The sequence below is a fragment of the Dufourea novaeangliae genome, unplaced genomic scaffold (genome assembly GCF_001272555.1).
Source record: "Dufourea novaeangliae isolate 0120121106 unplaced genomic scaffold, ASM127255v1 scaffold133, whole genome shotgun sequence".
Classification (NCBI taxonomy): domain Eukaryota; kingdom Metazoa; phylum Arthropoda; class Insecta; order Hymenoptera; family Halictidae; genus Dufourea; species Dufourea novaeangliae.
The window spans coordinates 1,830,235-1,855,424 of record NW_015374011.1 but is presented as its reverse complement, the minus strand read 5'-3'; the positions used below and the strand labels follow the sequence as shown (position 1 = coordinate 1,855,424).

Here is a 25,190-nt window from a genome sequence, read left to right as displayed (position 1 = left end):
GCGTGGAAGAGCCAATGTATCGAACCGGTATTCTCCACGTGACGTGCGTATAGCGATTCTGCGCAGACGAGAGAGTAAAGCTGAAGCCTATCGGCTGAAGCCGTGTTCCTCGCCGCTACGCGCAGGCCTGTAAGAAAAGGCTGCCTGCCTGTCGAGACCCCTACCGCTCAAAACCCGAATACTCGTCCCTCCTGTTAGATGTATATGTATTATAAAGCGTGTTCTCGGCCCACGGGACTAGCAGTGTCTGCCGGGTCGAGAGCGCGCACGAATCGTAGTATATTTCGGGGTCAATGGTTGGTAAAATGCACGAGCACGCGGCGGCGACTGTTTGCGATACCGGAAAATCTGCGTTCCTTTTGCTCGAGGATGGATCGGTCTTCCCGGGAAGACAATTCGGCGCGAAGAGGCCGGTCGACGGTGAAATAGGTGAGTCTTCGTTTAACACGTGTTCGTCGTCTCTACGCCGCAACCAGCCGGCTAAGCAAACACACGTGTCCAGGTTTTTCCACGATCGAGTTCTACGAGCTCGTTGCTCCGTTTCTCTAAACTTGACCCTCGATTTTGGAACGATTGATAGGTACGGTGTGCGTCGATGGATTTTCGACGAGCACACCGATTCAGTCGGTTACACGGGAGTAACGATTCATGGCTTCCGCGTGAGCATCCATGTAAATGTACACACGTTCACAACGCGATTAACATAGTAGATGTCTGTTCGAGCGATCAACCGACCACGTGGTTTCCATACCATTATTCGTGCCGATTAAATGATCGATCGAGCAAGCGAATCTCGACAATGTTCCGTGACTCTATTAACAACCGCGGTCACTTTAACGGAGTCATTGACAGCTCCGTTTGTCCCCACCGTTCCATAAATTATATACGAGATATGATCGTTATACGTCTGCTGTATCATCGCGTCGCGTTCTACAGCTTTATCTTTCTGCCGACTACCGGTGACACACCCGTCGCTCCAATGAAATTGTTTTAAGTCTCGACAAGATTCGATTGTCTCTGTCTAGTCGGTAACTGTTAATCATTTTCCCTGTAGCATGCGAAACAATATTTGTTTCTGCTCGTGCTCGATCTATCAATCGCCTTCGTTGGTAATCTACACGGAAATAATACAGATACATGCCGTATTCTGGATGCGAGCAAAATTTCACTCCGGAAACTTGTTTAGATCGAGTCCAATGGTAATATACAGAACATGTGTGTATAGTTTCAGAAGCAACTGTGTATTTTTACAGTGTTTCAGACCGGTATGGTGGGTTACCCGGAGTCACTTACAGATCCTTCCTATCATGCGCAAATTCTAGTGCTCACGTATCCGCTGATCGGAAATTACGGTGTGTTTGGAAACGAGGTCGACGAAAACAAAATCCCATAGTAAGACTTCGAATTGCAAACAGAAAACAACGATCTTTTCTCGGAGAGATAGAGGATGTGTATTTCTGTCGTCTCACAAAGAATGCAATCGTATAAAAATATTTACACATAGTCGCGTAATCGATACTCGTGGATCGGTGACATAATTTCTTCTTACAGCTGGTTCGAATCTCATCGGATATGGGCCACGGGTCTGGTGGTCGGCGAGGTTTGCGAGACACCGAGTCATTGGCGACAAACGAAAACTCTTTCCGAATGGATGAAGGAGCAGAACGTTCCTGGAATATACGAAGTGGACACCAGAGCCTTGACAAAAGTTATCCGCGAGAAGGGCACGATATTAGGCCGAATTCTTTTCGATCCGCCAGTTGTGAATCCTCCAGCGTCTCTGGTTCCACCGATAGCAGATCCAAACAAGAGAAACCTGGTGGCGGAAGTTGTTCAGGTGTGGTAATACCGCGATTCTTCTAGTCGTTACAAAAACTGAACGGAACTTTCGGTGACATTTCAGCCCGAGAGAAAGACGTACAATCCAAATGGTCATCCTCGTGTGTGCGTGGTCGACTGTGGCCTAAAGTACAATCAGTTGAGATGCTTGATCGGACGAGGTGCTCGGGTAGACGTCGTTCCGTGGAATCACGATCTGAGCATGGTCGAGTACGACGGTCTGTTTCTCAGCAATGGACCAGGCGATCCGAGCATGTGCGAAACCACGGTGAAAAGTGTTCGGTCGGTTCTCGAAGCACGGTCAACGAAACCGATTTTCGGTATATGTCTGGGTCATCAGTTACTCTGCATCGCCGCCGGTTGCGTTACGTATAAGATGAAGTACGTACTGATTACCCTCACCACTTGTTGCTTCGCTCCAATAGATAGTCGAATGCACGAACGTGTCGTCGCCGTGTCCTTTTGCTTCCGACACTAAATTTCCCCATACGTTCGTGTGTGTACAGTTACGGAAATCGTGGCCACAATCAGCCCGTCACGCATCACGGGACCGGACGCTGTTACATGACCTCGCAGAACCACGGATTCGCGGTCGACGCCGGTCGATTGCCGGCCGATTGGGAACCCCTCTTCACGAACGCGAACGACGACAGCAACGAGGGAGTTTTGCACTCATCGTTACCTTATTTCTCGGTTCAGTTCCATCCGGAACACACAGCCGGCCCCGAAGACCTGGAATGTTTGTTCGACGTGTTTTTAGAGGCTGTCAAAGACGAGACTGCTGGAAAACCACGGATTTCCATCAAGGAGAGATTGAATAGAAAGTTGAGCTTCGTCGACGTTAACCCCACCGTCCCGAGCCGTCCAAAAAAGGTGCTAATCCTGGGATCGGGTGGACTGAGCATCGGCCAAGCCGGCGAATTCGATTACTCTGGATCGCAAGCGATCAAAGCGTTACGGGAGGAAAGCGTGCAAACGCTTCTGATCAATCCCAATATCGCGACCGTACAGACCTCGAAAGGCATGGCGGACAAAGTGTACTTTTTGCCGATTATACCGGAATACGTGGAACAGGTGGGTAAATATCCCGGATATTAAGGGATACGGTTTTCCGAACTGGCACTTGTTTCAGGTGATACGATCGGAGCGTCCCGATGGTGTGCTCTTGACCTTCGGGGGACAAACTGCTCTCAATTGCGGCGTCGAGCTCGAAAAGAACGGAGTATTCGAGAAGTATAACGTGAAAATTTTAGGGACGCCTATACAATCTGTGATAGAAACCGAGGACAGAAAGATGTTCGCCGATCGCATCGGTGAGATCGGTGAAAAGGTCGCGCCAAGCGCCGCGGTATATTCGATCCAGGAAGTAAGGGAATCAATATTAGGTGTAGTCTAGATCCTTTTTACGAGTTTCGAACATTTCGAGTTTTGAATTTTTCGTTTACAGGCGTTGGACGCTGCCGAAGAGCTGGTCTATCCCGTCATGGCCAGAGCCGCGTTTTCTCTCGGTGGTTTGGGCTCCGGATTCGCGAACTCGAAGGAAGAGTTGAGGATTCTCGCGCAACAAGCGCTCGCTCACTCGAACCAGCTGATAATCGACAAATCGTTGAAGGGTTGGAAAGAAATCGAATACGAGGTGGTCCGTGACGCTTACGACAATTGCATCACGGTCTGTAACATGGAGAACGTCGATCCTCTCGGGATCCATACCGGTGAATCGATCGTCGTCGCTCCCAGTCAGACATTGTCCAACAAAGAGTACAATATGCTTAGGACCACAGCGATAAACGTGATCAGACGTTTCGGTATCGTCGGCGAATGTAATATCCAGTACGCGTTGAATCCAAACACCGAAGAATATTACATTATCGAAGTGAACGCGAGATTGTCGCGAAGTTCGGCTCTGGCGAGCAAAGCGACCGGCTATCCGCTCGCTTACGTGGCAGCCAAACTGGCATTGGGTATTCGACTACCGGATATCCATAACTCCGTCACAGGGAAGACTACGGCATGCTTCGAGCCCAGTCTAGACTATTGTGTCGTCAAGATACCACGATGGGATCTCGGGAAATTTCTTCGAGTCAGCACAGAGGTACTTTGTAGACATACCTTGATAGATAGTTAGCGTCCACAGACCTGGTTCAAGCTATCGGAATCGCAACGCAATGAGAATTGTGGTTGATTTCAGATCGGTAGCTCGATGAAGAGCGTGGGCGAGGTGATGGCGATCGGACGAAAATTCGAGGAGGCTTTTCAAAAAGCTCTGAGAATGGTCGACGAGAGTATCAACGGTTTCGATCCATACGTGAAAGCTCCGAACGCCGAGGAATTGGAAAAACCAACGGACAAGAGAATGTTCGTTCTCGCTGCTTCCGTAAAGGCTGGATACACGATCGATCGATTGTACGAGCTGACCAAGATCGATCGATGGTTTCTCCACAAAATGAAAAACATCATCGACTACTATTCCGTCCTGGAGAACGTGGATCACACGAAATTGTCGCACGATGTACTGCTGCGCGCGAAACAAATTGGATTCTCGGACAAACAAATCGCCGCGGTGGTGAAGAGCTCGGAACTGGCCGTAAGAATTCAACGGCAGGAAAGCAACATTCGCCCAATGGTGAAGCAGATAGACACAGTGGCCGCCGAGTGGCCGGCCACTACGAATTATCTTTATTTGACATACAACGGTACTGTACACGACATGGAATTTCCTGGCGGTTACACGATGGTCATCGGTACGTAAATGATTCTCTTTTCGCGACGAATCGGTTCACACGTACACGTTACATGTTCGTATTTCACAGGTTCCGGGGTGTATCGAATCGGAAGCTCCGTGGAATTCGATTGGTGCGCGGTTAGTTGTCTACGTGAATTACGTAATTTAGGCAGGAAAACGATCATGGTCAATTATAATCCGGAAACAGTCAGCACCGACTACGACATGAGCGATCGACTATACTTCGAGGAGATATCGTTCGAAGTCGTGATGGATATCTACGACCACGAATGTCCAGAGGGTATCATATTGTCGATGGGTGGCCAGCTACCGAACAATATCGCGATGGATCTTCATAGGCAGCAAGCGAGAATTCTCGGGACCTCGCCAGAATCCGTGGACGGTGCCGAGAATCGGTTCAAATTTTCTCGGATGCTGGATGGCATTGGTATTTCGCAGCCCAGGTAACGAACCTGTGACAGGGGTGTAAGCTTCCAACGCGTCTAACGCTTATCGAATATCTCTCACGGTTTAGATGGAAGGAACTGACCAATTTGAAATCTGCCATCGAGTTCTGCGACGAAGTCGGTTATCCCTGCTTGGTACGGCCTTCTTACGTATTGAGTGGAGCTGCTATGAACGTGGCGCACTCGGACCAGGATCTCGAGTCGTATTTAAAGAGCGCCAGCGAGGTGAACAAAGAGCATCCGGTGGTCATCTCGAAATTCATTCTCGAAGCTAAAGAAATAGACGTGGACGCCGTTGCGTATGACGGGGTTATTCTTTGCATGGCCGTGTCGGAGCACGTGGAGAACGCGGGTGTTCATTCAGGAGACGCTACGTTGGTCACGCCGCCCCAGGACATTAACGACGAAACATTGACGAAAATCAAAGTGATATCAAAGGCCGTGGCCGCGTCTCTAGGTGTAACTGGACCCTTCAACATGCAACTGATCGCCAAGGTAATCGGTTGTTACGCGAGATGAAAAAATAACGAGATACAGTCGTCTAAAGATTTCGTTTCTCGACAGGACAACGAGCTAAAGGTGATCGAATGCAACGTCAGAGTGTCGAGGTCCTTTCCTTTCGTATCAAAGACGCTGGATCACGATTTCGTTGCTATGGCCACTCGACTGATAATCGGGGAACCCGTCGATCCTGTCGACGTTTTCGCCGGATGCGGCAAAGTCGGCGTCAAAGTACCGCAGTTCTCTTTCTCGCGGCTTGCCGGTAAGATGACACTCGATAATATCTAGCTTGAAAATGTAATATTTATTACAAAGCAATTTATACGAATAGGCGCCGACGTGATGTTGGGAGTGGAGATGGTCTCCACCGGTGAAGTCGCTTGTTTCGGGGACAACCGATACGAGGCTTATCTGAAAGGAATGATGAGCACCGGCTTTCATATACCGCAAAAGGGAATCTTACTATCTGTCGGAAGTTTCAAGGTAGTATTATCGTGCACCCACTTGAAAACTTTAGAAAAAACTAACGACCGAAGTTTTGGACTATACGTGCATACCTATTGTGTTGCAGCATAAAATGGAGTTGTTACCATCTATTTGCACTCTTCATAAGATGGGATACAAATTGTGCGCCAGCATGGGAACCGCGGATTTTTACACCGAACATGGAGTCGAGGTGAGTGAGGAGGAAATTTTTAGGAATCAAATGCTCTCGAACAAACGTAAAGTGTACTTATTTATTTACATAGGGGGCGGGTTACAAGCGAATGTTACAATTGAAAATATCGTTTATTTATTTACTACAGTTTAATTGCCTTTTTATTGTGTCGAATTGACGCAGTTCACAGGTTCTCGGAATAATAAACACGGTTCAGTCTTCTTCGAGTATAACTAACATTAAACGGTATTAAATTACCATGTTAGTGTTCGTAGTATTCAAGTTTATTGTCGGATGATCGAAAACGTTGGAACAGCCGATACATTCCGCTGCTCGGTTCTTAGTTCTCTCTCCCTCTCTCTCTCTCACACACACACACACACACACACGCACACTAGCAATTGACAAATCTTTCATTCGATACGTGCTTAAATGTTCGTTGATTCGTTCGTTTTAGTTTCGGAGGGTTCGAGAAGCATCACGACTTTACGAGATTTGGTTGTTTCCCTTGCCGGTGAAGCCGGCGTTGTCCGATTTTTTGGAATGCTTAGCTCCTGTGCCTCCGGTTCTTTGTACTGTCCTTCGTGGATTATGACTTTAGTGGTATTCCGAATGCTGGAAACACTTTGTTCGGAAGCTTTTCTCGACTGTTCATCCTCCGTCTCTGGCACAGTTGTACCATGCTCGAAGGATTCTCGCGCGAAACGATGCTTCAATGGCGCCACAAATATGGCTGCTTCCGGGTTTCTCCTTGGTGTTTCCGGTGGGTCCTCTTGAGGCCTCGAGCCGGCGTTCCGTTTCCTGAGCACTTTGATCTTGTCGCGGTAGGCTCTGGCATCCTGTTTGTATCTCTGATGCTCGAAAAGGAGGATCGACAGTCGGTCTGCCTGGTCCAGGTAGGTTGTTTTCTGTTGAATAGCTCTGTACTGATTACACCGATCGGCCATTTTGATAAAATGTCGTATGAAGAAATCTAGTAGAGCGCACAACCTTGGGCCGTCCAGCTCGGCACAACGTGTCTAAAAATATAACGTGGAACTACTAGACTATCGTAGATAAGATTAGAACAGGGGGATTGAGAAAGGGAGAGAAGGAAGCAAGGTGATTTCATCAACGAATAAAACGCATCCTATGTTCGTACGATAAATCGATAATTCCATTCGTATTAAATATGTATGTCTGTACCGCGAGAAGGATTAAAAGTTGTGAGTGATACGCGTTGTACGCTGGGGTTCGATTGAAAAGATAAAAGAAGCTTATCAGTAAGTAACCTACCGAAATTTCAATGATAGAATCCGTAGCTTTACGCGGGTTGATCAGCGTTTTGTTGGTAACTATCGTTGTCGAATGTTTCTTTCGTTGATTCTTCACGACGTCCCAGAATCCCCCCGTACCGTATTTCTCCTCCTGTCCGGAAATCTCTGCGCTCGATCGCGGCAACGGTCGCGAGACGTGGCGGACCACAGCCGGATTAATAAGCGTCAACGTGTCCGCCGTTAATATTCTCAGCAGCGTCTCGAAGTCTAAACGCGGAAAGAAGTTCTCGTTGTGTCGAATATTTTCCATCGCGTGGAAAACGTACATCACCGGGTTCTCGATGATGCGTTTCAGTTGTTTCTGCGTGTGCAGCAAATGATCGTAGGGTACACGCTGAAAGAGATTTCTGCCGCGGACGAAGTAATCCCTGAGGGTGGGTTCGTTTTGGCTGATGCAGTAATAGAGGGAGTTCAGAAACGACAACAAGCAATCGCCCATTCGGTTGTCGGGCCACTTGGACGGCCTGTCGTTCTCCTCGATCAGCCAGAACAGTTTGTGCCTGATGTGAGCGATGGTCAGGCCGAAGAAGCTATCGTACACTGGCCTCATGAAGGTCTTGTGTACCACCAAACTGATCAGGTACACTTGCACTTGAGCGTGAGTCATGCAAGTTTCGAGGTATCGTTCCGCGTTCGGGAACGTGAGCTGCCACTCTAGATCTTCATTGAGATTGTTGCTGGTCTCCCGTCTCGGTACAAAACCCTCCGGGACGACGTAACATCCGGATGCCTTGATCTTCTCGACGTCGGTGTAATCGGGCCAGGTGCTTCGCGATCGGTCCAGCCATTCCTGGCCGCAACTAGGCCATTCCAACCACACAGCTGGTATGATCTCGTACTGTTCGACTCGACTATGCCTGAGCGCGTTGGAGACCGTGATCTTGTCGCAATAGAGAACGCATCCCTCGCGTTTCGCGTCCTCTATCGATTCCCGATCGAAGCCGAAACAATCGGCCAACCGATGCAGGAAAACATTTACGAAATGTCTCATGAACTCGGTGCTGCTCGCGTAAAACAGATCGTAATTGTGTCGTATCAGGGCCTGCTTGATCCTTCGCTGTTTGCTATTCAACGGCTGTTTCCTCTCCTCCCGTGGATCGTACAGCTTTCCCTCGGAGGTGTAAGTGACTCGTTTGAAACAACGATTCGGTAATTGATCGTTCCTTATGCAACATTCGTCCCTGAGTTCGTAAATCGAAGTTTGCCCGTGCTTATCATTCTGGGTGGGGTACAAACTGCTATCGCTGTCTATCGTATAATTATCGGACCGATATCCGGAACTGATACTACTGGTACGACTTTCATTAGCAGACCCATGGATTTTGGTTTGCGTGGAATACTTCTCGCATCGACAATGCTCCCCGTTCAACAGCTCTGTCTTGTACGACGTTCTTTTGCTTCGGTTCGTCTTTTCTGTCTTAACGGAGGAATCGTTCTCGTAATCGGTTTCGTCCTGAATGTTACGATTAGACCGACTGAGCACTCGTCGATCCTCGTACAGAATCTCCTCCTCGGCGAGCAGGTTCGGCAACGATGTCGCGTATCCGTACTTTGATCCCTTGAGCATCCCTTGCCTGGATCTTCTTGGTAATATCAAGTTCGAGCGTGGTTTCAAGGAATAAACACTGTCACCGTCGCTGTACAATTGGTCGTTGTCTTCCGCTATCGACGACAGATCCACGTCCTCTTCTATCGTTCCGTCCTTCGATACATCCAAATTGTCGATTAGTTGCAGCTGAACGAATCCTGACGAAAAAGAGCAGAATAATTCGCTGTAATGACCGTGGGTAAATTTTTACGGTTCAACGTGTCCCATTTACCGGCTTTTACCTTCGTGTTCCGTCGTTTTCAGTAGTATATTGTAGATGTCTGAATTGTTCATGCTGCTGTAGTGGGACAAATAGTTCGGCTCCGTGATATCAATGTTATCGTGGACTGTGTAAATACGTACAGGCTGGAGCGGCTCGATGGTCGGTCGAGAGATTTGTGTGGTCGACGTGAAACCGACATTTCTGGCGATGTGCTCCTGGAGAACATCCGGTAACAGAACGTGCTTCTGCTGCGGCAAATGCTTGTTCAGTTCAGCTTCGGCCGACGACACCAACGTTCCTTTCACGTGCTCGATATCCCTGAAAATCGAACCCGTTCAAAACGATATTCCTGTTGGTCGTGTCACAAGAAGTGATTTTACGGAGGCAGATTAGATTACGAAATATATTGGAACGCTACTGGTATCTGTGAGAAATCGAAGCGGTGAAATATTCGATTTAAATGGAATTTTATCTTACTCCTCGTAATTCTTGAAAAACTGGACGCACATCATCAGATTGTTTAGCACGAAACGGTCCGGGCTTGTCTGTATCATTCTTCTGAGCAAACGCAGCTCTATGTCCTCGTAATCATCCTCCTGGCTCGAAGAATTGTCGATCGTTTTTCCGCTCACTTTTCCGCGCGATCCACTTCTGTTTCTCGACTTGGAATTTCCCATTTCACGTACACAAACGTTCACCGAAAAATATGTCTCCTCAAATGCGACTTCGTTAAAGTTGAACACGTTGCTTCGGTCCGTTCGAGAAGAAATCAACGTCCGCGAACATGACGGGTCTATCTACGAGGCAACACGTACTCGACGCTCATCGATGATACAGTAATCCAGTCGTAGGGTACCGTCACCGATAAATACCTACATATCTCGTTATCAAACTACAACGTAGAACGGATTAATCGGTGCGTCGCTATTGGCTATCGACAAATAAACCGGACATGACAAATACATTTTACTGGCACTCGATATGCATGCTCAATGTAATAATCCTGTTAGGGGATTTCAATCTCGAGAACCATAACATATTTTCGTATTCAACTTTTCTACTAATATTGTAATTTCCTATTCCTACGTATCTACCATGCGTTCGTCCAGTTGCAATGTTTCTGAAATCTGTCCAAACATATGATAAAATCGCGGATTAATTACAAAGGAATGTGCTGTACTAGATAATACAAATGGACATAGTTCATTATTCGAACCCATACTTCAGTGATTCGTTTTATCATCTAACGTGCTTATCTTTTCTAACGCAGACACATTGATACAATGTAGGCCTTCGGAGATCGATATCATCGAGCATTCTGTACAGAAACCACATGTACAGTTTATGCGAGTAGAGGCGATAAACTTCTGAGATTATAACGATGATCCGATCGCTTCACGGGAGACAATAATTAACACGAAATAACTCGGGGAAAATTAGACTAAGCGGAAGGATGATTTAATTGCAGGTTGAACCGGTACAATGGACGTTCGAGAATATCGCCGTGAACGAAAATTCGAGTCCGAGCGAACTTCGTCACCTGGCCGATTTCCTCTCGAAGAAACAATTCGATCTCATAATCAATTTACCGATGAGGAACGGTGGCGTACGACGGGTTTCGAACTTCATGACACACGGATATCGTACGAGAAGATTAGCGGTCGATTATTCCGTTCCCTTAATCACAGACGTTAAATGCGTGAAACTACTCGTCGAAGTGAGTAATCGCGTGGAATTCCATCCGTATTGTTACTAAAAGAAAAATTTATTACATAGTAACGACGGGCGTTTTCGATTATGTAGGCCATGAGAATGCTCAGAGGCCGAGCGCCTCGTATGAAGACCCACACAGACTGCGCGTCTTCGAGAAGAATGATCAAGCTTCCTGGTTTTATCGACGTTCACGTGCACTCGCGCGATCCTGGCGCGATTTACAAGGAGGATTTCGCTTCCTGCACCGCTGCCGCGCTCGCCGGCGGTGTCACGATGATTTTCACGATGCCCAACACGAATCCAGCGATCGTCGATCATCAATCGTTCGTTTTAGCCAAAGAGGTGAGGGCCTGAAGAACGTAAACTCCAAGGTTGTATTTCGGAACGATCGGATTTTGCAAATTTTTTTCTCGTTTCACGACGCGTTTCAGCGAGCCTCGAGCAATGCTAGATGCGACTACGCGCTCTTCGTCGGCGCTTCGTCCGAAAATTACAGTGTAACGCCGGAATTGGCACCGCTCGCAGCGGGCCTGAAAATGTACCTGAATGAGACATTTACGACACTTCGACTGAAAGATCTTACCGTATGGATCAAGGTAAGCGTTTTCGTGGAGAACAGTACAAAATTTATATAATTCGATGAACCGACGGAGGTGATCGAAACGGAGATTTGAATTTGTCACAGCACTTCCAAAGCTGGCCAAAGAAGTATCCTCTTTGCGTACACGCCGAGGGCCAAACGACAGCCGCGGTTCTCCTGCTGGCTGATCTGCATAACCGTCCTATCCACGTGTGTCATGTAGCTCGGAAGGAAGAGATTCAAATCATCCGCGCCGCTAAAATTAAGGTGTGCACACTATTACGGAAATAAATGTTTGTGAAGTCGTGCGTCGGATGAGCCTGACGTTGCCTGCGTTCGTTTCAGGGAATGGCGGTTACCTGCGAGGTTTGTCCCCATCATTTATTCCTCTGCGAGGATGATTTAGAACGTATTGGTCATGGACGTGGTCAAGTGAGACCGATCTTGGGAACCAAGGAGGATCAGCAAGCCCTCTGGGAAAATTTGGATGTGATCGATTGCTTCGCGACAGATCACGGTAAATTTTCATCTATTCACTTCTATCACAGTTACTATCATGATCTGAATCACATGTACAAAAACTACTAAAGAGTAGTTTTTGTACATTGGATTCAGTTTTTTTAGTAGATTTTTTACATGGGAAAAAAGTCTACTAAAAGAGAATTTCTACGTTTAAGCACCGCACACGGTACAAGAGAAATCCAGCGAGAAACCACCCCCCGGATTTCCTGGCCTCGAGACCATGCTTCCACTTTTGCTCACAGCCGTTCACGAGGGAAAATTAACGATAGAGGTATTTTAGTTGGAGCATTTACTCGCTCGAACGAGCAATGATTTTGATGACACGCATCTTTTTCGATTTCATACATATATCATAATAGGATTTTGATATCTCTTCGTCGCGTGATATGACGTCATCGATACGTCACTGACAGTATTCACGATATTGTTGAAAAATTTATTGTTCTCGCACCAAAAGAAAATTCTTTCCTTCATTTTCAATTGCGATTGTAAGCTCAAGGAATAAATCCCGTCTCTTTGCAGGATATAGTGGACAAGCTGTATAAGAATCCAAAAAAGATTTTCAATATACCGGATCAGCCGAACACATATATCGAAGTCGATCTCGACGACGAGTGGGTTATCCCGGAGGCAATGCCTTTCAGTAAATCGAAATGGACTCCGTTCATCGGTATGAAAGTTCGTGGATCCGTTCACAGAGTGGTTCTCAGGGGAGAAGTCGCTTACGTCGAAGGGCAAATCTTGGTGCCACCTGGCTTCGGGCAGGATGTCAGGGAACTTCAAGCGAAAATGAAACATCAAATTCCGATCATTGCGCCGGTAATCGAAGTTTCCAGTCGACCGAACTCGGCACTCGACGGTATGCTGTCACCGAATCACGAGAAATATAACAATTACTCCGATCGGATCGCGGACATGTCGGAGGAGGAACAAAATGGTAGGCAAATATTTCGTGTCGCGTTACACCGTAACGATATCCGTCGTAATCGACGCGTTTTCAACTACTTGTAGACTCATACGCGCATCTATTGCAACCAGCGTCGCAGAAGTCGAATGATCAGTACCGCGATAAAGTACAAGAGCGACAGCAATCCTAATCTCTTCGTGACTCCCGTCGCCCCGATACCACCCGTCCACACCAGCCACAGTTTGATCGGACACAATATTCTGTCCGTGGACATATTCAACAAAGAGATCTTGAAGGACCTCTTTCACATCGCGGAATTCCTTCGTGGTGCTGTCAGAAAAGATCGGCCCTTGGATCATATTCTACGAGTAAGAGAAACACTCTGGACATTTTAACGTTGCGATTGAATATGACCATCGCCTTCTTTTCGAACAGGGAAAACTGATGGCCTCGATATTCTACGAAGTTAGTACAAGAACTTCCTGCAGTTTCGCGGCGGCTATGGAACGTCTTGGTGGTCGGGTGATATATATGGATGGATCCACGTCATCGGTAAAAAAAGGAGAGACTCTAGAAGGTTTGCAATTCTCGTGTTGTATTTAACGCCAGGAAGAATTCGATCGACTAACGATCGCGCATTTTTAGATTCTGTCGCAGTGATGGCCGGTTACGCGGACGTGGTAGTTCTTCGACATCCCGAACCAGGCGCAGTTTCGGTGAGCGTTAATCCTATCGAGTTTACTCAAATACCGAACTTTAAAAGATAAGAAACACGCTTATCGTTCCTCACCTTTTGCTCAGAGAGCAGCACAACACTGTAGGAAACCCATGCTAAACGCCGGCGACGGAGTTGGTGAACACCCAACCCAAGCGTTGCTCGATATCTTTACGATACGAGACGAGATCGGTACGGTGAACGGGCTCACGATCACAATGGTCGGCGACTTGAAGCACGGTAGAACGGTGCATTCTCTCGCGAGGTCAGTTATACATGTTCCCGTTCCGCCTGGCAATTTGTCGGATCCATAACCTTGTCTCGTATCCTTGATCGACCATATCTTTATGCTGTTTACGTCGCGATCGTTAATTTTGGAACGCGTGACCACTTTACGATGCAGGTTGTTGACCCTATATAATGTGGAACTTCGCTACGTCTGCCCATCTGGCCTTGGCATGCCTGACCATGTGGTGAAGTACGTGTCCGAACGTGGAATCCCCCAGGAAAAGTTCTCCACCCTGGAGGGCGCTCTTCCCGACACTGACGTGCTTTATATGACGCGTATTCAGAAGGAACGTTTCGTCACGCAGGAAGAATATCGACAGGTAAATGCTCCCAACGCGATTTCCATTCGTTTGTCTCGATAACAATTGAAGATATAGAGAAGAAAATCGTCGTGGTTTTGCAGGTTTGCGGGCATTTCGTGATAACGCCGCAATTAATGTCTCGCGCTAAGAGAAAGATGATAGTGATGCATCCTCTGCCGCGCGTCTTCGAGATCAGTCCGGACTTCGATTCGGATCCACGGGCCGCTTACTTTCGGCAAGCTGAAAACGGCGTTTACGTTCGAATGGCTCTTCTGGAGATGGTCCTTAGACGTTCGTGATCGAATTCGCAACATTTCCGATGCAAAAAATAACGACCGAACGATCGATAGTATCTTCAATTAGACCCTGACACGTGTACAATATTTTTGCATTCGAGCAAAGGAAAAACAAAGAAGTGAAATTTTTCAGGGACGAAGATGAAGCAACATCATTGCCCTCCGTGTGTAAAAAACTACAGCAACACGTTTTTACAGAACATTCCACGCGGGATCATATATTTTTATAAGCCATTATTTCTACGCGAGAAGGTTTAAATGTTATAGTATAATTTTTAATTACTTCGAACAGGTGCCGATAAACGAAGTGATATAACAATTATCGTTAACATCAGTATATTTTTCAATCTTTACAAACAATATAGATTCGCGGACCATCAACGTTAGACGCGCTCTATCGAATGATTCACGATAAAATTCTTACTCCGATAGAACGACATTCCAGCAGCAGCTAATCGTTACAAGGCCGAAGACGCAGACCAGATATTGTCGGAACTCTAAAGACTCGTTATCAATTTAAAGTGATGCACAACCTTACCTACAAGTTTCACCACTCTGTTGATATATTCACTTGTGGACTGCAGAAAATAAATAGGGTTCTTGAAAAATTGTAATAACTATCGTTTATCCATTAATAAAATATAATTTTATTGATTTACTTATTATAAACGTACATATTACAGATCCTGTGGGACTCGAACCTCCGTGAAATGAATAATCTCTCCTGGTCTGTGCCGAAGAAATGACTAGACATTGAAACTTTGACACTTCTGCGACGAAGAGAAATTTGCTAAAATTGTTCAATATTCTAGAATACAACCCCCCCTCCCCCCGGCATCTCCACACAGGATCACAATCACGAGGTATACGTACACACAGTTCGCGTATCTAGTTCAGAAATTCGTGTCGTTAAATAAATAATTTCCGAGCGAACAATACTTGTCGGTTTGAGCAAACGTTGAGATTCAGACCGAAGAACACGAGATCGACATCGAGCCACGAGGACTCTTCGCAGGATCACGAAATCGAATCGGATGCGATCGAAAAATTTCAATTACGCGTAAATAATTAAAGGATAGATAAAATCACAGTCGGGGGAATAACATTAATATCTGCTCGAAGAACTTCTTCGTGATGGACAGACTTGTACAGTTTGCAAAATTTTGCTTTCTTCTCACTTTGTTCTAACTATTCAACGATGAAGCTTAGGTCGAAAGATTTGGGAATCTTTTAGTGTTAGGCGAAGTCTGCTTCCTTCCACCTCGACGAAGTTCGATGAGAACCGGCAGTGCTTTGGCTCCAGTTCGTGTGATATTCCAGGATAAAAACAGACAGGATCGTCAAACGATGACATCCCTCGTTTGAAATCCAGCATCGCTGGCACCGTTCGGACACATATCCGAGGCAAAACATTTCACGTCGTCTTTTCCTATTTTCTTTGCACGAGATATCGGTGGCATTCGCAATTTTAGCTTCTTCTTCTTCAAAGCATCCTTCTTCCTGGAAAAAAAAAAACAAAACGATCGCGATCGATCGTAAATCTTTTTGTGGTTCTTCTATTCGAGTTTCCGACAAGCGAAACGCTTACTGGTGTTTGCAGTCGATAAATATCCCCATCGAGAAGAGTACCACTATGGCCACGATGATACCGATCACGACCACAACCAGCGTCACTATCGCGTCTTCTTCTTCGGGAGTAAATGGTGATTCGGTCGTTGACCACGACACTTCCTCTGAAACGATCGTAACTTTAATTACCTGCGAAAAAAGAAACTACAAAATAATCGTTGCCGCAACAACGAAACAATTCCATCCTCATAAATGCTCCAGTTACGTAAAACCACGATACGGTCGACGACCGAACCATGTCACGGAACTGCATTTCCGCGATGCAAGCGTCCGAAAAAGTAACGCTGACGTGGATGGATTCGACACGGTGGACGTGTCATCGGTATGATGAGTGTGAACACGAATAATTTGGTCTTCGAGTTCGATTGACGTCATCGCTCGACTTCCCTTCTTCGAAGAACCTATGAGAGTAGTGTTCTTCGGGGCACGTACGCCAGCGTTGACGGAACAGGAAGAGAAAGCACCTGGAATCTTTACGAAGAACGAAACAATTGGGCGAAGAATCGAAAATGCATACTTTCAGAACCATTCTCAACCAACGTCCATCCCCCAACTCGTTAGAATCTCAGAGGGATTTTATCAATAATCGGTTAACACCAGAAGACTGTTACTACTGCCAAAAGAGATCGATCGATCACAAAACGCTCATTGTGCTGCACCAGACGTGCGTTGCTGAAGAACGTGCGCGGCTGACGTAACGCCAAGGACCTGTTGCGCCTGGACGTCCAAGAAAATTCCTCGAGACAACCCGACTGGCCTTTCATTCGAAACTCTGAAGGCTCATCTGACGTTCATACGAGCCTGCTTGTCACACGAGACGGTGTTAAAGGTTTACGCTCTGGTAGAACAGTAAAGCGTCCATCGAATAAAAAAAGTAGCTGCACCAGTTTCTAACCAAATGCATTTTCTGTCCTGAAATGGTCTTTCCAGAGAAAGGCTACTCCCCTGTGCAACGCCCCGCGATTTCCGACAATCGGTTATTCTACACGAGAGGCGTATTCGACGTCGGTATCTCATCATCGGTATACACATAGGTACATGTGCGTATTCTTTTTTCCCTCAGCAATTGCTGTCTAACTATAAATACGTTCGATACTTAAATCATTGCTAAAGCGACGACAGTTTATCGAAGAGTAAACGTTGAGTATTTCCCGTATTTTTCCAAGAGATGCGTTCGATCCGGGGTGAACCGACACCACGGGTCTAAGACAATGAGTATCTCGCGAAGTATTTCGATTGGCAGTCACCTCGAGCAATCGATATAAGAGTGTTATTACAGAAGGATATTTTACAACCACACTTGTTGTATCAGTTGCTTTTCGTGTTTCTACTGACCCGACAACGTCCCGAGTTTCCTGTTCCGTGATTATTTTCTTTTGTTTGCCACGAACAAATATTAGCAATGCTCTGGTTCCCGGAATTTAATTACCTTACCGTGCTCGTTCCGTTATACGACTGCAAATACGTGACTTTAATCGGAGCTCGTCTCTGAAACACGCTCCATTCTTTCCCGCAAATCGGACCAACTTTGTAGCAAAAGTGAAATGGTATAGTTGCGACCGCATAGGTACCAGAGAAAGTAACGATATCGTTTTTTGTCCCCTGGTTCCGCAATAATGCGAGAAATCGAACTGTTCTCGCAATCGATGGTTTCAGCGAAACGATGCAAGTACATATACACGACGGGAAGCGAAAGAAGGCACGACACGGTTCGCACCTGTTGAGTTTCGTCTAATACTCCCGAGGCAACGGACGCGCAAGGGGGTTGCAACGATACATCACAGGCGATTCCCCTGTGTCAAGAATCGCTCCACGACAGATGTCGCGATTAGAAATCACTGGACAAAGAAAAATTACCTTCGATCGACGAGGCGAGTCCAAGACTACCGTTGACGCTTCTGATCCGTAGGCCCATATTCCTGTGTTCGTTAGTTTACCTTGCTCGCGAGGAACGCCTCGAAAATCGTCCGCGAATCGACCGGTTCGAGATCCCAAAGTAAACTGTCGACCACATGCCTCGAGTCATGCGATATGCTCGGTGAGGCCTCTACGAGAGCAACGGAAACCGAACGAGCGAGCGCACGGAACAAGGAGGAATATAGTCAAGAACCGAAAGTGGAAGAAAGAGAGGGCAGCTACGCTTCACGGATCGCGGGAAGAGGCAATGGCGGGGCAGAGAGGAAAGAGAAACCTCACGGTCTCCATCGGAGAGTCCGTGAGGACCGACGTGTAACTTCCATTCACTGTCCGGGAACCACGTATGGTAGGTATAACCTGGTACGCATTGAAACGATCTGCACGGTTTTTCGTACAGTCTTCCGCAAAATTCTATAATACGCTCGATACGGTATACGTTTTTCGCGTGTTTTATTACTGAAATAAATATGAAATACTGTACATGAATATCAAAATAAGAACGTCGAAGATGAAGAACGAGTACGGTTTCGGTTCTTCCTTCGACCCGATCGACAATTTGTAAACCAAATTATCGGCCTGGCTCAACGTGCACTTCTGTGATGCACGTAAGAAAAATAGGCGTCTGCACCGTGTAGCACTCCAACGAAGCCACTCATCATCTGCGAAGATACAAGAATAATTATAAAGAGGTGATTGCACGATCGAAAGGAGGAACTTGGAGGTGCAAGTTATACGTACGTAAGCCGCTGTCATCGCAGGATAAACATCGAATCCTGGTCTTATGTAATATTCTGGTAGGAGGAACACCTTCGTGGAGAATGCCAAATAGGAGGCCGAGCTCAAGTACAGGAACGAGGCTAAAGCATTGAACATCATTTCCTGAAATGATTAACGAGCGAATGAATAAGAGGGTTGGATGAACATCGATCAAGATTATAACGTGTTCGGGTCTACATACGAAGAGAGACGATCTGATCAGTTTGTAAGACTTTTCCGACACGACGTAGCAGGCGAGCAACACCGACGACGTTAAGAAACAAGCGGAAGACGTGGTCAAAGCCCCTTCGAAAGCCGAGCCAATCGTTGTACTGTATCTCAAACCGTAATTAATTAGCAGACTCTGTATCAAGCCACTGATTATCTGAAAATGCACACACACACACATACGGTCACGATCGTCGACATCATCGTTAGCGGGTTACTTCGTAAAACAGTTTTTGTAGACCGCCAAACGTACCGTTTCGCATAGCTTTAAAATTCCAGGCATAGTCTTCAGGAACTCCAGGTGTATGCACGTGCAACATCTGCAGAAGCAACATTCTACACCTCCGGAGGCATGAGTGCCAGACGACATTCTGATCACCGGTCCTGCTCCATTTCTGCCCATCTTCTCCCCTTCAAAGGGACTTATCTTCTGGGATGGTAACTGTCAATGGATTAGTCAACGATTTCGCGAAAGTGACCCTTCGAACCTTGGATCGACGCAATTGATAAGTTCATTGAACTCTCTCTCTCTTTCTCGTCTACGCCTGGATCATTGATTCGACGGCCCTAATTGGTTAAACGGCGATTAATTCGAGATTTGTGTCTCGTTCTTGCGGCACACAGATTGCCCTCGTGTCTATGGCAGGGTGAAAGAGGCTAGTCTTGTTTAACACGGAGACAAACGAACCGGCTTCGCGAGAGCTTTCCAGCAAACTGAGGGTGACTTGGCAATTGATACTGAAAGTTAAAATGCCGTTGCACCCCACGCGTTGGACCAGACGCAAGGGATACCGACGTCTATTTCGGGCACGTGCCGCGCCAGAACATACGTGTACATATGTATATACATATATTCAGCCAGCTGTACTGTCACAGGAAACAACAAAAAAAAAATCAACGGTGACGATTCAGAACAGATGCAGGATGGAAAATGTAGATCCTGACAGAGGGATTTAATCGGATGCTCATCGATTTCGGGTTAGGTCGTGAAACGTGCGCCATATCCGTACGTTCCTGTGCATAATTTAATTGCTCACGTTGCGCGTCGCACCGCAATATCCTGTCCTTTCTTTCTCTCTCTTTGTGCAGCTTTATTGAAACTCATTCCGCATATGCGGTTACGTGCGGCTTCGCGTCCTGTCAATGGCCGTGCGAAACGGAACCGCCTTTTTGATGGATGTAACGCGCAAATATATTTTTGACTAGCAATCACATCGTCGGTTCATCATCGCCATGCATAAAAAGTGAGGAAGCTTTCCCTCGTATTCGGTACAATTATTAGGTTCATGTTTTATAAACATTCGATTAACGTAGGACAGAATACTGTTTATTCCAGTAGCTTGTTTATCATAAATATAGCGTATACGTATAATAAATATATAGAATGGTCAGCTACTGGTGTCATAGATATTAACAATCAAATAGTGGGATTGGGAATGCCTGAAACCAGGCTAATTTGCATACAACAGTCACAGTGCGTACACGTGTCCTCTGAGAAAAATACGCCCTTAGTTTTCAGTTATAGCAGAATATACGTGACGTACATTTCCTTTGTTGCCAATCATAATATCTGCAGGTCATTTCGCGACCGTTAGCGACCCTACCGAAGGCCAGGTAGTACGATATCTCCTCGCTGTTTAAATATTTTGTGTTACTTTTCTGACCTTTGCGGAGGATTCGAGTACCGGTTTCTTTAGTTCGGTGGTAGACGTGAACGCGAACACATCTAGGCAACGTAAAGTAACCCTTGAATTCTTTTGTAGTATTAATTCAAATTTGTTTATTATAGTAATTTCTGGTATATTTTACGCTATTTTGTTTAATATTTATTCTGCGCGTGTGTGTACCGTAGTTTCTCTTATGGAATAGATCGAGTAACCGGGTTTAATATCGTGTAATGATTCGTGTGTGCGTTTCTATGAGACAGACGCGAGTGGAGGTGTTACACATCAGTTTTTTAGCTATCAGGTAAAAGTGTTTATTTCTTACACAACGACAGTGTATGTGCCGGCGTTACAAAATTCCGTCATTCTTGTTTTTCGTTTTATTCTGACGCGTAGAATCGCCCGTTAAAGTTTCTGATACCAGTAGCCGAACACCTTGTGCGTATGTGTGTGTATATATACGTATACGCGTATAGGTATACTGTGTATAAATATAATTAAAAAATAAAACCTGTATAAAGTATCAAATGCCCGTCCGTAGGTGTAGTAGTTTATGGGCGCAACGTAGATAACGCGTTAAGATGTGTACACGTTGTTATCGTTTGAACACATACATAGTTACGGTCTCTTGCAGCGTAATCTTAAGCGTAAATTGTTTCGCGTTTTTGCGTACGATTACACGCGGTCGAAGTATAATGAATTGTTTTTGTACTTGTGCGAGATTTTGAGAATTTCTTGCCACATCGTACAAACCGTAGCTGAAACATCGAACGGTTTACATTCTATGAAACGAGGGTATGATTGAAAGGGAGACAGAGGTGTGAAGACTGTTTGTGAACGTCGGAACTGTGTCTTCAAATTCCTCTGTAATTACGCACGGCAATGATCGTGTTGAGTAGATATAGTGCCGCGTTCACCAGACCGCAGATCTAGACAAAGAATGAATTAATACGTCATTGTGAGCACAGAGTTTGGTCAGCTCTCGAAAAAAAAGCAAATACAGTAGTCCCCGCTTAATTGTCGCAGGTTCAAGTCCGCGTTGCAACAGTTATCAAGGGAGATAGATGTTTTAGGAATTACGGGTTGTTATCTCTCTTGGATTCGCTTGCTTCCCAAGCACGTCGCGACGAGAGTGAAAAGATTGGGTTCGAGTGAAATTCAGAGAAAGGTTGAAACAGCTGTTTTACAATCTGTGACACAGATAATGTGGACGCTAGCTCTATGGAAATAGTTCCAGGAATTGATAGGGGTAATACTGCGTCAAATAAGCGGGGACCACTGTAGTCTTTGAACTTACCGCTCCAGCCAATAAAATATCGCTTCCTCTGTTATTGGAAACATGCACGAGAAACGTTAACGAAGCGGCTAGATACAGTCCAAACGCTATCGAGTGATACATAAGGTCCTACGGGGAAGATGCAATTGTTAATACCTGGTGAATCATAACCACTTTGAACTAGTCAAAGACTTGTTTAAAACTTACGTATATGGTTTTCCCAATAATAGTGGGTGCCGAGTGGGAAGCCAAACAGCTTAGGATCAGAATACATGTACCGATCAAAAATGTTGTCGTTATTAGAGCGAAAAATAATTCAGCCGCGACATGATACTGGGTCGCGGTGAATCGTTGACCGATTATAGTTACACAAACGATTCCCAGCGCCTAAAACAAAAATACAAGTATGTAGTTACGAATCCTCCCTTTTTGAGGTTTGAAAATGCCATTTTTTATAACAGAATAAAAAATGATTAACTTCTCAGTATCGACTACAGTTCCATAAGGCTCGTGTTGAAAAGGCATTTTTATAAAGTTTCTTTTTCGAGAATTTTATCGTTTGCTTTGCAATTTTTTGGTAGCAATCGAAAGTTGAAGATTTCAAGAATGTTCTGTTAAATTTTCAAGTAAATTTATAATTATTAATAATTTGCGTGAGCCACCTTAAATGTCAGTCAATAGAAAGCTTACCACTTGCAGCAACTTTATGAGACCGGTCCACGTTTTCAAGTAGCCGGTGTTGATGATGACTGCCGTCGAGTTGTTCGTCACGGTTTGCGTTCTTATAGTTACCGAGTGCGACATTGTCGGTTCCTTCGTTGCCGATTCTGAAATTTCAATGTAGCGGGGTCACATGAATCAACACAGTCTGAATCGTCATCATCAACTCCAGCGCGCGCGGATGAGAGTTTCGTGGACAGCATAAGAGGGCCAAGGCCGAGATTTCGAGTCACGTCTCTTGTGTTTCGCAAACATCCGTCCTCTTTCCTTTCTTGATACGCAAAAATAGCATGTTGTCTCGCGTTTCGTTTACTCGAAACATATGTATGTACATATAATGATAATTTAACGAAATTAATTCGTAAAATTAGGATTACGTATACATATATGTACAAGTACGGTATTGTACGACGAGGGTGAAAGAACAGCTGCACGCTTTCGTTTTCGCCTACGCTTTCGCTTTCGTTCCATTTGTTTCGGCACAACCCTAAACCTTTCTGCCGATCGATAACACGCCCATGAGTTCAGGAACCGCTTTCTACTACTAACCGGCGCGTACGCCGGTAGTAAGTAATAAAGTAAACACTTTACAACAGATTATATTTGAATACTTCTTTAAAAAACCCATAATTTTACGATTGATCGCTGATCTAGAAAATCACTTTTTCTCGTTCCTGTATCGTGGACATTCCCAAATTAGCGCATCATTGAATAAACACGTGCCGTCACCGGTTATTTTTAAATGACAGAACACCTACACTTACGACACGATGCTTCCACCGAAAAAATCATTCGTAATACGAACGTGTAATCTGTTTATACTTACTCGCGAGCCTTTTATTATTAATGATTTTATCTGTGTGTGGAATTATACTTAATGAAAGTATTTGTCATCGTGAGATATCTGCGCAGCTGCGTTCGTTGTGTCAAATAGAATTAACGATGAAATATTTTATCAAGCAAAATATCCAGCGAAAGAATTATCTCGCGTATCGAGTACAATCATTCATGGTATACCCGTGATACATGATACATAATAATATTACGATCGGACGGAATACTGGGAAAAGTAGGCGGTATATACGCAAGACTTGAACTGACCTTAATGAGGTAGCTGGTATCGCGGCGAGCGTCTGCGATTGACTGAAGTTGACTGAAGTGCACGCTGCGTTACCAACGCGCTACCATGAACGACGTCACTGGTGATATCATAAGCGACCACACTTTTTAAGCAAAGAACGTCTGCGCGAATAAAACGATCGAGAACCTGGTGGCTTTCATCAAATGCGGGGTAAATTTGATACCGTAAAGTTTTCGTAACATATATACCTTGTACCTAATACATCGCGTAATGTGCATATTCATCTAGTAGACGTTAATTTTCTTCCTACAAAGAATTAAGCGTTCACTGCAACAAACGACCAAATTTTTGCTTGTTGCAAGGAAAGCTACTGTATCCTTAGGGACTCTGAGAAATCAAGGTTATCAATGGGAGGAGGGGATACGCGGAGAGGATTATCATGAGAATGGTCTGAAACAAATCGAACGAAACAAACAACTTTTAATAAAGTTAGAAATGATCGTGTACTTTAATGGTAATGTGTACAGAAAAGAATACAATGTACATACTTGCATACATTCATTTGCCTAGTAACGAACTGTCTTCTTTTACGTATGTATGCAATAACGAACGCGAATTACACAAGTGCCCTTTGCGTATGAGTGAAAGATCGCGACAGTGTGAAATAAGTACGCTTAGAAAAGTGAACTGGACGGGTGTAAGTGGCGCACGAGGTATGCGTAATGAACGACTGGTAGTGTACACGCAATTGATAAGTTGATATTCGCGATAAGCAGACGGGAAGGTTCGCATCCAATATGGATATTGTCGATCTTGCAACGCGATTCTAGGCGGGACAGTCGTCGCGAAAATTCACGCTAATCGCAACTATCCGCATAGAGACGTGGTTGAATCACGCGGCGGCTTTGAGAATCCAGGAAATCCATTGACACGATAAGCCGTGGTGTCGTCGGTATCACTTTAGCGCGAAAACCCGTCCTAGACCGGCGTAAAACTCTTGGCTGGCTGCACGTTTTAATAGTTCAACGCCCTCGTAGTCGTCCAGACACAGTTTCAACGGGTTACGAACGTGTTTACGCGCGATTCGAGATCGTGCGATTTTCAAGACGGCGGCGAGAGCGATCGAAATTCGCAACATTGTGAACTAATCGTAAGGCACATAGATTACAGAGTCTCTGGTCAAGCTACGACACACGATTCGAAAGGGGTCTCGTTGGACTAGCTTCGGCTCATCGATTTCGATAGGTTCTGTGGTTCTTGAAGATCATGTCCTGGTTGTTAA

General features: G+C 45.5%; 4 protein-coding genes across 4 annotated transcripts; 1 reads left to right on the top strand and 3 right to left on the bottom strand.

Moving 5' to 3' along the window:
• Positions 1-240: 240 nt before the first annotated feature.
• Positions 241-15,386, top strand: LOC107188538 (CAD protein). The gene is given in 28 exon segments (XM_015576840.1): positions 241-429; positions 1,254-1,392; positions 1,552-1,837; positions 1,904-2,220; positions 2,346-2,913; positions 2,972-3,205; positions 3,287-3,931; positions 4,028-4,580; positions 4,650-5,025; positions 5,097-5,523; positions 5,593-5,791; positions 5,861-6,012; positions 6,101-6,205; positions 10,783-11,031; positions 11,118-11,369; positions 11,459-11,623; positions 11,713-11,874; positions 11,953-12,124; positions 12,285-12,400; positions 12,652-13,066; positions 13,141-13,186; positions 13,188-13,404; positions 13,472-13,613; positions 13,682-13,752; positions 13,838-14,016; positions 14,155-14,359; positions 14,443-15,247; positions 15,321-15,386. Coding segments are annotated over 27 exon segments (6,726 nt in total). The 5' UTR covers positions 241-293; the 3' UTR covers positions 14,641-15,247; positions 15,321-15,386.
• A 568-nt stretch (positions 15,387-15,954) lies between these two features.
• Positions 15,955-18,248, bottom strand: LOC107188537. The gene is made up of 3 exons (XM_015576839.1): positions 18,124-18,248; positions 16,226-16,370; positions 15,955-16,137 (listed from the first exon to the last, which is right to left on the bottom strand). The coding sequence occupies exons 1-3, from the start codon at positions 18,179-18,181 to the stop codon at positions 15,978-15,980; spliced, it is 363 nt and encodes a 120-aa protein (XP_015432325.1). The 5' UTR covers positions 18,182-18,248; the 3' UTR covers positions 15,955-15,977.
• Positions 18,249-18,764: 516 nt separating this feature from the next.
• On the bottom strand, positions 18,765-19,570 carry LOC107188587. Its single transcript, XM_015576898.1, has 4 exons — positions 19,421-19,570; positions 19,142-19,324; positions 18,922-19,062; positions 18,765-18,842 (listed from the first exon to the last, which is right to left on the bottom strand). The coding sequence occupies exons 1-4, from the start codon at positions 19,568-19,570 to the stop codon at positions 18,765-18,767; spliced, it is 552 nt and encodes a 183-aa protein (XP_015432384.1).
• A 998-nt stretch (positions 19,571-20,568) lies between these two features.
• On the bottom strand, positions 20,569-23,963 carry LOC107188598. Its single transcript, XM_015576915.1, has 5 exons — positions 23,929-23,963; positions 22,798-22,934; positions 22,315-22,494; positions 22,129-22,236; positions 20,569-21,760 (listed from the first exon to the last, which is right to left on the bottom strand). Exons 2-5 carry the CDS (start codon positions 22,909-22,911, stop codon positions 21,686-21,688), a joined length of 477 nt encoding a protein of 158 aa, XP_015432401.1. The 5' UTR covers positions 22,912-22,934; positions 23,929-23,963; the 3' UTR covers positions 20,569-21,685.
• Between the last annotated feature and the right edge of the window lie 1,227 nt (positions 23,964-25,190).

What these genes read in the sequence shown, in the direction of transcription:
- LOC107188537 (XM_015576839.1), bottom strand. Translation starts at nt 18,181, where the DNA reads ATGGGCCTACGGATCAGAAGCGTCAACGGTAGTCTTGGACTCGCCTCG. An exon ending in ACTCGCCTCGTCGATCGAAG is followed by an intron (nt 16,371 to 18,123) that starts GTAATTTTTCTT and finishes CGATCGTTTCAG; the next exon opens with AGGAAGTGTCGTGGTCAACG. An exon ending in TTTATCGACTGCAAACACCA is followed by an intron (nt 16,138 to 16,225) that starts GTAAGCGTTTCG and finishes TTTTTTTTCCAG; the next exon opens with GAAGAAGGATGCTTTGAAGA.
- LOC107188587 (XM_015576898.1), bottom strand. Translation starts at nt 19,570, where the DNA reads ATGGGCAGAAATGGAGCAGGACCGGTGATCAGAATGTCGTCTGGCACT. An exon ending in TTTTAAAGCTATGCGAAACG is followed by an intron (nt 19,325 to 19,420) that starts GTACGTTTGGCG and finishes GTGCATTTTCAG; the next exon opens with ATAATCAGTGGCTTGATACA. An exon ending in TGATCAGATCGTCTCTCTTC is followed by an intron (nt 19,063 to 19,141) that starts GTATGTAGACCC and finishes TAATCATTTCAG; the next exon opens with GAAATGATGTTCAATGCTTT.
- LOC107188598 (XM_015576915.1), bottom strand. Translation starts at nt 22,911, where the DNA reads ATGTCGCACTCGGTAACTATAAGAACGCAAACCGTGACGAACAACTCG. An exon ending in TTATTGGGAAAACCATATAC is followed by an intron (nt 22,237 to 22,314) that starts GTAAGTTTTAAA and finishes TCTTCCCCGTAG; the next exon opens with GACCTTATGTATCACTCGAT. An exon ending in ATATTTTATTGGCTGGAGCG is followed by an intron (nt 21,761 to 22,128) that starts GTAAGTTCAAAG and finishes TTCTTTGTCTAG; the next exon opens with ATCTGCGGTCTGGTGAACGC.